Source organism: Peromyscus leucopus, chromosome 16_21 (genome assembly GCF_004664715.2).
Source record: "Peromyscus leucopus breed LL Stock chromosome 16_21, UCI_PerLeu_2.1, whole genome shotgun sequence".
Taxonomy (NCBI): domain Eukaryota; kingdom Metazoa; phylum Chordata; class Mammalia; order Rodentia; family Cricetidae; genus Peromyscus; species Peromyscus leucopus.
In genome coordinates this window covers 8,925,134-8,938,217 of record NC_051084.1, presented here as the reverse complement: position 1 = coordinate 8,938,217, position 13,084 = coordinate 8,925,134, and the positions used below count along the sequence as shown (strand labels likewise).

The following is a 13,084-nucleotide window of genomic DNA, read 5'->3' as shown; positions in this document are numbered from 1 at the left end:
CAGGTCTTTCTGGACATGTTGAGTGTTAGCAGCCCTATGGACACCACCACCAGGCAGTTGGAACTCTACTGTAAGGTCTAGAGACAGACTGGGTAGTTACTCAGAAATCCTGAGCATTAATGCAAGGTTTCACAAGGGACTTCTTACCAAAGGTTGGGACTGAGTCCTCCAGCAAAGGCTGTCTGAAAGGCATGAGCACAGATAGGTGAGGCCGACAAGGTCTACGGCCATAGCATGAGCGCCAAGGCTCCTGGCTGAAAGCTAAAGGGAGCGAGAACCTACTGATGAAAAAAAAATAACCGAGTGGAAGTCACAGGCATGGCCAACAGATGGCTCCCAAAACCCTGCAGTCTCAGGTAAGTGCCTCAGGCCTGCCTCTTCTGTACACCATTCAACCTGCCAGTCTGGTGTTCCTCAAACTGCTGGAAAAGCTTTTCTACCTACACATGCCCTTCTAATGTTGTGAGATTGGCTTTGACCTGCGGCCTCTACCTTAGTAGCCGGGATTTACCGTCTCCTAGTTCACTTTCAGTGCACAGCAGTACGCCCAATACAGTGACCATCAGTGTCGACTCTGAAGCCAGGCTGCCTTATCAAACCTACCTCCACGAGTCGACTGGGGAAGCTGCCTGGCTTCTGTGCCTCACACCCATACGTTAAACAGATTAGACTCACGTAAGGTTACCATGACGACCAAACTGTTTTGGGCACAGTACTTGGCACGTGCTAAGTGCTCCCTGTGAATTATCAGTATTTAGGAGAAAGACGCAAACCCTAAGCACTGGCCTTAGCTACTGCCTGTCTTTACTGAGCTTCTGTTCTGGCAATGTGGGCAATCACTTTCTACTTCTGCTGCTTTAGCTAGACTATGGCTGCTCTTCTGCCTCCAGTCACAAAAAGCCGGTCACCCCTTACAGTCTGATGTTACCCAGGCTCATAGTGCTGCAGGTGAGTATGCTGGGCCTTCCTTCGTGAGACTCTGGACACCAGCTCCTCCTCCCCCACCCCAGCCACACACACACACACACACCCTCCTGGCCAACCTGCCTTTCAGTCTGCACTAGCAATTCCAACCTTCTCTGGCCCTCACGGGAGTTTTCCAATGCAGACCAGGAAGGTAGGACTGGGATCTAGGGGACAGCAAGCAGCGACCCCTACCTCCCAGTGCCAGGCTGAACCTAGAGCAGCAGCCGCAGCAGGAGTAAATATGTCCCCCCCCCCCCCCATCTATCTAGGGCAAGCGCTTTAGAAACCAAGATGCTTTAGAAACAAGATGAAGTCCTGACACATGAAAACATCTGAGGCAGAGCAGGACCTTTGCCCAGTCAGGGAGGTAACGTTCATCAGGAGATAACCAACCCAAAACTCCAACACCGCAGCACAGGTTTGGAGCCCTTTACTAGTTTGAAGCACTTCGTGGTGGTTGGGGTTGCTTACATTTTTTTCTTCTTATTTTTATAAGATTTATTGCTGGGCAGTGGCGGCGCACGCCTTTAATCCCAGCACTCGGGAGGCAGAGGCAGGTGGATCTCTGTGAGTTCGAGGCCAGCCTGGTCTACAGATCCAGGACAGGCAAACACAGAGAAACCCTGTCTCCAAAAAAGAAAAAAAAAGGGGGTATTATGTGTACAGTATTCTGCCTGCATGCGGTCCCTGCAGGCCAGAATGGCACCAGATCCCATTACAGATGGCTGTCAGGCACCATGTGGTTGTTGGGAACTGAACTCAGGACCTCTGAGCCGTCTCTCCAGCCTGGGGTTCAGTTTAACCTACCCGTCTATGAGCAGAGTAGCGAACAAAGCCACCAACAAGCCATTTCTAGCCTTTCCCAAAACTGTTTTTTTAAGTCTTAAACTCTAACCCTCTCTTCTCAACTGAAATTCTTTTTCCGGTTCTTCTTACCAAGTAAAATTCCCATCACTACACAGGAACTCCTGACTTACGAATTGAGCATCATTCCCAGGATTCAACAGGAATAAAGCCAAGAGCTTTCTCACTGGCTAACTTTCCTAGTTGGTTTTCCTCCACCACCTCTATCCTAAGCATCTGCAAACTGTTGCTAGAGCCCATTTCCAGAAGTCACACAAGAGTTCTCAGCTTGGGGCTATGGACTTGAAACACATCAAAATTGTAAGTTGAGGCCAGCTCAGCAAAATCCAACGAGGCAGACATAATTGCCTTATAACCTAGTCAAAACTTGGCCTGCTCAACTACACCACCCCACTGCTGGTTGTGTTTAGAAGACAAAGTATCAAAGCCTTTCACGGCCTACCTTCTCTAGTCTTCAACTCTGTCAAGGTATGAATGAGTCCGTCATAGGCTTGCTGTTCATCTATGCCAAGTAAGAATGCACCTCACCTATTGGCTCAATGACATTTACTGCAGACAGCAGCAGACAGGGGCCTGCTCAGTGCTAGTCCTTGTCCAGCACGTTCAGGATTGGGTTCAATTCCTAGCATTCCAAAGACAGACAAGGGGGCCAATGGGGGGGGGGTATTACAGGTAACGGTAATGCCCAGCACACCTCCAACTGTGATTCTTGGCACTGTTAACAAACATAACAACCCTCTCAGCAGCAAGTATTAGACTTGGTACAAGACAGTCATTCCTTTTTGAATCACTTAATTCAGAAACAAATCTAAGATAATTAACTCAAAACTTCAATAATATTTTCTTTATTTACAAGTTAGAATCAAGAGAAAGAAAAGATAGTCTGGGAGGCCAAATGGAGAGGTGACTTAAAATCCCCAGGCCCCAAATGGAGTGGAAGGAAAAGGGAAGAGTAGAAAAAAAAGTCAACGTAAAAAAAGGAGCTCCCTCTTCTTCCCTCCCCACGGAGGCTGGAGGGAGGACCGACCGCAGTGCTACCCCTCACAGCCTACCTAGCTTAAATAAATTAAAACCTCAAAAACAGGGCCCTTAGAAGTGAACAGGACAGCTGCGGCCTCAGGGGGCCTCGTGCCAGGCCATGCCCACTCCCACCCATACCCTTGCCCCACCCCCATCATCCTCAACAGGGACCCTGCACCCGAGGTCGTTCCCGACGGGGCTGGGAAGTCAGTCTGGTTTGTCCGTGTCCCTGCTTTCCTCCCCACTGCAGAGCCAGCTCTCCTATGGAGGGTGAGATGAAGAAGTGTCACAGCAAGGGGACAAGAGGTGGGGAAGGGTGGTACAGGGGTCCGGTCCTGCGGAGCCTTCCTGCCCCATCTGGCCTGGCCCCTTAGCCCGAGTCTGAATCGCTGGTGTCTGAAGATGATGAGGACGAGGACGAGGAGCTGGAATCTGAGCTGGAGCTGGAAGCGCTGAGCCGGGACACTGCGACCTGCTGTGCGGACGACTCTGTTTTCTCACTCGCTGTACAACAAAGTTGAAGGTTAACGAGGCACATTTATTTCCACTGGTCAACAGAACACTCGATGAGCAGTCACAAGGTGGCTAGCTAGCGTTCCTTCCACGTAAAGGAGGGAGGAAGGCTGGACAGTTTCAGCTGTCTGAAATACTCACCTTTCTTGGGAGGTTTTTTGGTGGAGTTAAGCTGTCCACTGACGTCCTGCAACCGCTTCTCCAGTTCCCGCTTCTTCTCCAGAGCTAGCTCTTCCTTTGTCTTTCCCACAGGTTTCTTAATAGCTACAGAGGGAAACGCCAGGATTCACTATACAATACTGCCTTCACTCACCCGAGACCCGCCAAGTTCCATTCCTGAATATGAAGGAGCCCATCATCAACACCGCCCCGCACACCAAGTTTCTTCTCTGCTGTCCTCAGAACTACTTCTGAGGAGCTGTGCCAACGACAGCCCTCCTGTGATACTCACTATAGGGCTTCCGTGGTTTCTTTCGAAGGCAGGATAAAACATATCGCTCAAGCTCTCTAAGTGTGGATGGCTTGAGTGTTTCAAAATCAATCTCGATTTCCTCTGGATTTGAATCACGTAAAGAGGGCTCCCTGGCTTGGATGATATGTACAACTCGACCCAGCTTCTCCCCAGGTAATTTATTGATATCCAGGCTTAACTGCCTCTTTTCATCGTAACTCATGGGCCTGCTTTCTTCTTCCTCCTCCGAGTCGTAACCAACAGGCAGGACAGGCGGGGCTGTCTTCTGGGCCTTTTTAGGCAGCCTATGGGCAATAAATAGAAAATCAATCGCCAGTCAGTTCACTAGCCGCAGAGGCTGACTAGACAATACCCTACGACTGTCCAAACTTACTTGTTGCTGCTTCCTCCCGAAGTTCCAAAGCCAGGGTGGCCCAGCATAGCAGCACTGGCACCCCCACCCGCTTTCTTAGATTTCTTGGGCTGAAGCGTGCGAGGTGCCCGAGGCCCCTTATCATCTTCGTCGATCCCAACTCGACCCCGGTGTTTCTCTGCCTTCCGTTTCTTCTTCTTTTCCTTTTTCTCTCTCTTCCGCTTGGGCTTAGATATTGGGCCCTGGGATAGGGCAGCCAGTTGTTCGTGTACTGCCCGAAGCTACACGGGAAGACGACGACGAAACAGGAAATGAAGAGCAAGAGCCACACAACTGGGACCCACATGGTTCCGACCCAATCAAAGCCCGAAGCCTAGTGAGATACCTGTTCCTGCAGCTCTGCCAGGCGATGAGCCCTTTCCTCCTCAGAGTCTGAGCTTTCACTCTCCTCCTCTTCATCTTCCTCCTCCTCCTCCTCTTCCTCAGAGGAACTCTCACTGCTACTTTCCTCACTCGAGGACTCTGAAGATGATTTGGCCAACCCAGGAGGCAAGGCGGTAGAGACCGGCAAAGGCCCTGGTTCCAGTGGCTCATCTGGCATCTTGGCATAGCGGAACTCAAACACATCCTAGGAAGACAAGACAGGTGGACTCAAAACCGTGTTTGACGCCCAGCCACCCAGCACACCAGCTCCAACTCAGGATAAAGAAAGACGGGAAAGGCTTCCATGCTCTGGATGCACAGCACCAATTAAACCTCTCCCCACAACCTGATACTGCGTAAACTTCAAGTACACACTCACCTGTAACTTTCGTGCCATGGCCACAACATCGTGGTCAGGAGGATTGTACTTATAGCAGTTGGAGAACATGAGCCGCACATCACCAGCGAACTCCTGCGCGTCCCGGTAGTCGCGATTCTCCATCTTCCGCTGCAGAAGGAGGCAGCATGAGAAGCTGCACAGGCAGAGACTCATCTTTCCCTGCCAACCCGACTCAAGAGCAGCCCTCTCTTGGAACAAGTGGGGATGACCTTAAGGATCTGTGTGCCCTGGGGTTCAAGTTTGAAGTCCAAGTATTTGGGGTAGGTTTGAAGAGATATCTATGTCTAGAAAAAAACATTAAGTGACCAAGGCCATCTTTCCCACATCTCATCTCCCTAGCCCAACTCTTAGTACTGCTGAAATTTTATCCTTACCGTAAAAAACAAGGACTTCAAAGTGTGTGACCTTTTCTGCCTTGTACAATTTTATAAAACAAGACACCCAGAATGAAAGCCTACTACATGCCATCACTGCCTCAGCACCCCATCTGCCCCATGCCGTGGGTACCTTGACAGTGCTGAGGTCCATGGGGTGCTTGATGATGTCATGGTAATCGTGAAGGCCAAGAGCAGACGCGTCCACTGGTTTGTAGAAAGGCCAGGCGTAGGCCGCGTGCTTCTTGGAGAGCAGCTCCTTCAGAATGCCGTTGCAGTGCTTCAGCTGCTCCGACAGCTTCCCTTTCTTAGAGCTCTGGTGTTGCTGCTGCGAGTCAGGCAAGTCCTTCCGCGGGGGTTTGATCGGGCGGCCACTCTCTCTGCGCATAGGAGGAAGCCGCGCTGCCTTCGGCTCCAGACTCCCGGGAGGACTGGCTGGGGAGCCAGGAGCCAGGATGGCTGTAGGTGTGGGGGTGGTGGTGTCTGCTTTCCGTTTAACGCCCTTTTTCTGCAGAAAGGTAGGGAAGGGGTGACTCCAGGTCCATTTCCATCAACACCTTTTCCTCCCAGACACCCCAAACCCTCCTCTACTACCTTGGCAAGGGGCTGAGCTGGAGGAGCTGCCGACACAGCGAGGAGCGGGGGTCCAGCAGAATGCAGGGACTTCAGAAGGGGAGAGGAGATGACCGACGGGTGGGGAATGTTGAGGACAGTGGTGGGTATTTCAGGCGGTGGTGTATACAGGGCTGTATGCGACACAGAAGAAACAGCAGGCACCTGATGGGCACTGGTAATGCTGCCCTGGAGTGCTGGAAGAAAACACAGCAGCGTGGAGTTTTATTCCTTCGTGTCTGCAGGTCCCCGGGGCAGCTTTCTCATTTTCAGCCACCTGTCCAGCTCCACCTCTTCCTACCTGCTAACTTGGCCCCCTTCTTATGGCTGTTCTTAGGGATGGTCACCACAAGCTCTTGCTCCTCTTGTGGCATGGAGGCCACTTTCTGTAAGAAGATCTTTTCCAGTGTCTGTGCCATCAGGACAATGTCATCGGTGGGCTGCAGGACACACACACACACACACACACACACACACAGGGTCAATTTCCATGGTGCGTTATTTCCCTCTCTGAACAATTCCCAGCCCCAGGGCGTCCCTCCTCTCCAATTCCTGTCACGAACTAATCCTGCCACCACCAGAAAACACAACAGCAGATGAGTTACAGATCCTGCTCTTCTCAGGCCCCTGGAGCTTTCTGAGAAACAGGGCCACCATCCCCAAATACGAACCGTGCTCTACTTAAATAACCTTTCGTCAGAGGAGCCCTCAGCTGTCTAAGGCAGCATTTGGAGGTCAGGCTCTCTAGACCACGACAAGCTGGATAGCATTTCCAGCAGGGCTAAAACTATAAAAACCACCAGAAACAGCACTGCTTCCCACTAGCCACTCTGAGTTTTAAAAAAAAATTAAAAAGCCAAAACTTACCTTGTTATAAATATAACAGTTGGTAAACATTGTGTTAAAGTCTTGCATACATTCCGAGGCAGCCCAGTAGTAGTTGTTTTCAAGTCTCCTCTTGATAGTACCCATGTCCATAGGCTGTTTTATAATTTTGTGATAATCCTACAGAGAAACGTGCTAGGTCAGCGCCATAAGAAAACGCCTATTCTAGGGCAACTACCGACCGGAGAGACAAGTACATACACCCGCACGCACACCCTAGCCACTAAGGGAGTACTCCCCACACTGCGGCCCCAATTAAACTACGGGCTAGAAAAATTAGAGTAGGTTTTTTAAATTCCCACTAGGAGGTCCCTAGCCTTTCTCTAGCCACCCACCTCCCACCCACTCTGGAAGCTTCCCATCCTGTGACATTACCTCTGGGGATGGCTATCCATGGGCTGCATGAGGGAAAGGAAGAAGCTAAGAATTTTGGCCACCGTGGTCCTCTCCCAACCAGGGGTGGGAATCTGTAAAATGGAGCCAGGGCACAAAAGTTAAGGTAGGGACACATGGAGGGCAAAATGAGAGATGCCAAGATAGAGATAACAAGCACAAAGGACCAAGAATCCATAACTCTGGTGGCTATTTGCCCTCAAGAGAACGGGAACTCCCTAGGGGCCGCAGCACCTACACTAGGAGCCCACCCCCCCACTCACACGTTCCTGCTCACCCCCATACCTGCCCCCAATCCCGGCTCTCACTCACCGGCAGACCCAGCTTCACAGCATCCACAGGCTGCCGGAATGGCCACGCAAACTGGTGCTTCCAGAGCGCCTTCATCACCACCTTGTGCAGGTACTGCAGCTGGTTTGTGACCCGTCCCGGCTTTTTAGGATTGGACACCTCAGGGGGTGGTGGGTTGGCGGGGGTCAGTTGTAAAGCTGGCACAGACGCCATTGTGGGGCTCTCGAATCCCTCATACAACAGAGAAGGCTTTCGAATCCTTTTCCCTGGTGCTGCTGCCTCTGGGCCCAGCCCCAGTAACCCTGCATTCCCTTCCCCAGGGAGCCTGCAAAAAGGGGAAGCCGAATGAGATGTGGCAATAACGTGAAAGATCAAAGAAAGTTGCTAACTTGCACTAAGCAACCCTATAAACTCAGGCTTTGGCTGTCATGGACACATGAAAATGAATCGCAACCAGAAATCAACTCAACTCAATAGCTGTTTGTGTTGCCCACCTTCATCTAGCTCTTACATCCTCGAGTTCAATGAGCTGCTTGGTTAAAATAAATACAAAACCCCAACATGTCACATGACAACTCCAGCCTTATGGGGAGGAATCTAAAGCAAAAATGGGTGGAGCTAAGAAAGCGAAGCTTCATCCTCGCTAGGGACTTAATGGTTGCCATGGTGGTTGAGACAGAGAAGCCAGTGAAGAGAAAAAGGGGGTGGGAATAAACTTCACGAAATCTAAGGATTCATCTTGGCATCTTTCAAAATCTTGAGTTAAAGCCACAGTAGGAATCAGACAAAAAGCCCTAAGTAAGACAAGGAAACATCTGTCAGACTCCTTTCAACAGTAGCTCCCAGACCTACCAGGAAAGTATCCCCTAAAAGTCCCCTTCAAAACACACAAAACACATCCTCCAGTCAAGGTCAGCAAGTCCAATCTTGATACTACGTCCCGCTACAAAACAGTGTCGCTACCAACCGCCACGGCAGGAGCAAAGGCCAACGGTGGCTCCAGCCCAGGCTCGCTCCCTCCCTGTGGGTCCTCAGGACCAGGTGCTGCCCGAGACAGACCCAGACTCATTGTTTACATCTGCAGAGGTGAATGGAGCCCGGGTCTTCGCTCCGCCCTCCTCGCTGACCGAGCTATCCAAACACACCCACCGTCCCCGAAAGCCAGCAGACGTTCAAAGGCGAACCCTACAGGACCCAGCCTTGGGAGGGAGGATCCATACTCCGTGGGAATCTCCGCCATCAAACCCTCGACCTGTCACCATGGCAACCCCACCGACACCGATGTGGCCGAGAGAGACCCCCCACCCACACGATGACAAATCAAGGCTGGACTGCGCACAGCGCACCACCCCGCGGTGGATCCAGGCCGCCCGGGCCGCGGCGGCGCGGAAACTGACAGGCTGCTTCGACGCAGTACCTGGGCCGCCGCCACCGCTTCAAAACCGTCGCAGCCCCTCCGCGAGCTCGCGTCAACAGCTGCGGCGCGGAAGCGCGCCTCGCCCGCCCGCCCGCCGCTCGCGAACGCCGCCCCCCGGCCCCCTCCCACACGCGGCGGGGACGTACTTGTGGGGAGTCACGTTCTGCAGCATCTTGACCTCGGGGAACCGCCGCCGCCGCCGCTCAGCCGCGCGAAGTCCGGGTGGCCTCGGCTCCCCTCACCGCCGGGCCCAGCATAACCCGGGGAGGGGGGGTGCGGCCGCTGCCCGCGGCCCTCCAGACGGCAGCCGCGCTGCGGGCCGGCGCGAACGCGGTCTCCTGCGCCGCCCTCCGCACGACTCCGGCAGCTTGGCGCGCTCCGCGGGCGGCGGCAGCAGGAAAATGGCGGCGGCCTCTGCCGGCCGGCGAGCCGCGGAGAGCGCCGTCTGCAGACCGCGGCCGTGCCCGGTCCTGGACTCCGCCGTCAATTCCGCCCGCCGCCGGTCTGCAGGGGTCCCCGCTTCCTGCCCCGGCCGCCGAGGGCAGCCAAAACCGCGCAAGATCTCCGATGGCGGCGGATGGACCCCAAGGGGTTTCAGAGGGCCGCCGCCTCCATCTTTGAATCCTCTTGAGGGCGGAGTAGAGGGGTGGACGGACTCCGAGGACTGGGCGGGGCCGGAAAGGGGGGCTGCAGGGGCTCCTATGGGGTCTGCACTGCCCGCCGGGGCCGGCCGTGGGCGGAGACGGAGCCCATTTCCAGGCGGATGGACGTGGATTGCACGGACGGCCCCCGGAGGCTCGGTCGGCAGGCAGGCTCCTCCGGCTCGTCCTAGAGGCCGCTCCACTCCAGCACGAAATGGCGCCGCCGAGCCCCGCGCCAGCGCTTTATATATAGCCGGAGGGGCGGAGCTTCGCTGCTCATGCGCGCCACCCTGCTCGCGCCTTCCCCCGCCCCTCTGCGCGTGCTCGCTCGCTCACGCGCGTGAAGAAGCAAAGCCCGGGAGGCAGGCCCGCCTCTTCGCGGGAGCTTTTCCGATTGGTCCGCTCAGAGGGTGACGTCACAGCTCCATTTCCAAGGCGTCGATGGCCCGGCGAGTGCCGCAGAGCCGAGCGGCCGCCCGCCCTGTCTCCTAGCCAGTTGGCTGCGCTGGGGCTCGGCGAGTCCTGGGGGGAGGAGGGGGCCGAAGGCGTGCGGGCGCCATCTCCCCGGGGCTGTGGCACTCTCCCCGTCGCCGGGTCCCACGGAGTCCTCCCGGTTTGCGGGCACCGGGCAGCCCCGATCGCCCGCGGCGGGCTGGCCGCACCATTCGCACCTCCTCCTCCATCGGCGGCGCGGCGGGGCGCAGGGAGGGGGGTGGCGGGCGGGGCCGGCGTTCTCGGCCGCCGCAGGGAGACTCTGAAAGGAGGAAGACAGACGCCATCTTAGAGGCCGCGGCCTGCTTTCCGGGAGCGAAGTCTCGGCGCCCCGTGTCCCCCCGCGGCGCGATCTAAGGTCGCTAGGCTCCGTGACGCCCGCGGCGCACCCGGCCTCCCCGAACCACGGACGGCTGTAAACACCAACTGCACAACACGGGCCACCCCGAAGTCCACGGCTACCGATCCCCGTGCCCACTCCGCTCCCCACGCACCTCCTGCCCCGCGCTCCGGGCCTCCACCGGCCCTAAAAGCAAACCTACCTCCGCCAGCCCCGGCGCCGGCCCGCGGGCGCGGGGAGAGCTCGCAGGCAGCGGCACTGGCTGGCGAGCGCGGGCGCACGGTCGCCCCCGCCCCCACCGGCCGGGAGTCCTCCCCACGGAGCGGCTCTTCCGCCGGTCAGCGCCAGGGAGGAGGGCGAGCCGAGGAGGCGGCGGCGGCGGCGCGGCTCTGCAGCCCTCCCCCGCACCCCCCGCCGGCCGCCTCCGAGGAGGGGCAGGAGCCATCTTGAGCACCGTCCGCCCCCTCCCCCGCTCCCCGTCCTGGGCCCGGGAGCCAGGGACTCGTGTAGGGTCAACGAGCGGAGCCCAAGGTCAGGCGGCGGGGGCGACTCGGGTGACCCCGCCGGGGCGCACCCGGGCCTGGCCCCGCTCCCCTGCGTCCCCGAAGACCCGTGTGCGCGCCTGGGGGAGCAGTGGGCGAGGGGCTGCCGTGGGGCGGACCCCCCGCCGCCCACGGCAGCGCTCGACCTCGCACCTCCATCCCTGCATTAACATGGCGGCCGGGCTCCCCGTCTTCTGGGCCGCACGCTGAGCGCAGACCCCGGGTCGCCCGAGTGCGCGCCCCGCCCGGGCGGCGGCGGCGGCGGCTGCGGGGCGATGACACAGCAACTCCGCGGCCGCTCCCCGCCCCCACCCCGCCTGGCCGGCCGGCCTGCACCCCGAGGATCCGCACCGGGGCGTCGCGGGTCGGGACGGAGGCCGCCGGGGTGGGGGCGGGGCCCGGGGAGGGGAGCGGCCGGGGGGGGAAGGGGGGGCGGCGGCGGCAGGGCGGACCGGGCCCCGGCCCCCTGCATTCCCGAAAGTCACCGGCCGGCCCCCCCTGCCCCCACATGAGTCACGGGGGAGGGCGCCGCGGCTTGTGATCTGGGAAAGTAACTCTTTCCTCCTCCCGCCCCCTCCCCCGCGGCGCGCAGGGCGGCCACCGTCGGGGGAGGGGAGGGCGGCCAGGGCACGCCGCCCCGGGAAGCCCGGAGGCTCGCCCGTGCCACCGGCCGGGCCCAGCGCCCGGGCCCGGCTCGCAGCAGCCCGCGGGCCTCCCCGACCCCGGGCACACCACCCCGCGGGCCGCGCCCTCGTGGAAAAGCCCCCAAGTCGCTGAGAGCGGCCGTGGCCCTGCCGCGCGCCATGGGACGCGGGCACAAAGGGCGCTCAGCGGCGCGCCTTCGGGTCCCCGGGAGCGGGTCGGCGCCAGGGCTCGGCACCGGTTCCCGGACGGGCGGACGGACGGCCAGGCCGCGCTCGCACCCCACCCACCCCGGCGCCCCCAGTCCCCCACCCCGCCCGGCCGCCAAGGCCCCTCTCACCTGGCTCCCGGGCCCCGGACCCCCGGGGGCGGCCGGGCGGGGGACCGGCAGGCAGCCTCGCCCCTTGGCCCTCCGAAGGGTCGGCGGGCACGAGGTGGGCCCTTCCCCTCCCCCCGCCGGCCCTCTCGGGCTGGCCCCGGTCCACACTCCCATTGGCTGTCAGGTGTTTGAAAGACACGTCTTTTTCCCCCCCTCGGGAGTCTCCCCTGCACCCCAACAAGTCCCCCCACTCCCCACCTTTACTTGGGCGTCGAAACGACGGTCGGCGTCCCCGCCCCAGGGTCCCGTCCCCCCCTCCCCGCTCACCTGGATCCAGGAGCCACGGGGAGGGGGGGCGGCTCCAAAGTCGCCCTCGGCCCCGGCCGGGGGGGAGCACGGAATCCGGGGTGTCAACCCCCCGGAAGCCGCGGCGGCGTGGGGGGAGGGGGCGCCGCCCCCGGCCCCTCCCTTCCCCGGCCGCCGGGGGTGGGGGGGAAGCATCGGGGCCGCGCACCACGTCAGCGGCGCTCCGATTGGCTGGGCCGGGTCACGTGTCCGCTCCTCCCCCGTCCCCCCCCGCCCGCGGCCACGAGGGCGCGGCTTCCGAACGTTCCCGAGGGCCGCGCGCGCGGGGCTCACGAGGGCGGCGCGGCCCGGGCCTGCGTCCCGAGACCCCAGCCCTCCGCCGAGGCCGCGGCCTCGCCCAACTCTCGGCCTCCTGCGCGCCTGCGACCGACCCCGTTCCCTCCCCCCCCCCCACTCGCCTCTCGGTACGGGTTCAGCATGGCCGCCGCGGCCCCCGAAACACAACAGTGCGCAGGCGCAAGGGTGTGACCGGCCCGGAGGGGGGAGGGGAGTCGCGGGCCGCGCCGAGGTCCGTGGTGCGCAGGCGCGGGTCGCCGCGGGGCCTCCGGGGCGGGCCGGGAGCGCGCGCGCCGGGTGGGGCGGGAGCGCGCGGGCCTGGGCCTCCGCGGCCTTCTCCCCCGTCGTCGCCGCCGCTGCCGCGGGAGTCGGCTCTTCCGGCCTGAGGCGGTGCCCGGCGCCTGCTGGCCCGAGTCCGCTCCGTGGTTCCGGGGGCGCGGGGAGCCTGGCCGCGCCTGCGGGGCGCCCTGCAGCGGCGGGGTCC

General features: G+C 59.6%; 2 protein-coding genes across 3 annotated transcripts; both read right to left on the bottom strand.

Annotated features, from left to right (window-relative positions):
* Nucleotides 1-2,659: 2,659 nt before the first annotated feature.
* On the bottom strand, nucleotides 2,660-12,762 carry Brd2 (bromodomain containing 2). 2 transcript variants are annotated; one of them, XM_028861012.2, is made up of 13 exons: nucleotides 12,286-12,762; nucleotides 9,129-10,377; nucleotides 7,587-7,890; nucleotides 6,864-7,001; nucleotides 6,298-6,436; nucleotides 5,979-6,193; nucleotides 5,518-5,892; nucleotides 4,990-5,118; nucleotides 4,573-4,815; nucleotides 4,209-4,468; nucleotides 3,815-4,119; nucleotides 3,505-3,627; nucleotides 2,660-3,354 (listed from the first exon to the last, which is right to left on the bottom strand). In XM_028861012.2, exons 2-13 carry the CDS (start codon nucleotides 9,152-9,154, stop codon nucleotides 3,221-3,223), a joined length of 2,391 nt encoding a protein of 796 aa, XP_028716845.1. In that variant the 5' UTR covers nucleotides 9,155-10,377; nucleotides 12,286-12,762; the 3' UTR covers nucleotides 2,660-3,220. The 2 variants fall into 2 exon arrangements, with proteins under 2 accessions (XP_028716845.1, XP_028716846.1); XM_028861013.2 differs by lacking the exon at nucleotides 12,286-12,762 and adding an exon at nucleotides 7,257-7,348 and having other exon boundaries at nucleotides 9,129-10,360.
* LOC114686348 (collagen alpha-1(I) chain-like) lies at nucleotides 9,221-10,402 on the bottom strand. Its single transcript, XM_028861011.1, has 2 exons — nucleotides 10,117-10,402; nucleotides 9,221-9,864 (listed from the first exon to the last, which is right to left on the bottom strand). The coding sequence occupies exons 1-2, from the start codon at nucleotides 10,400-10,402 to the stop codon at nucleotides 9,221-9,223; spliced, it is 930 nt and encodes a 309-aa protein (XP_028716844.1).
* Nucleotides 12,763-13,084: the final 322 nt, after the last annotated feature.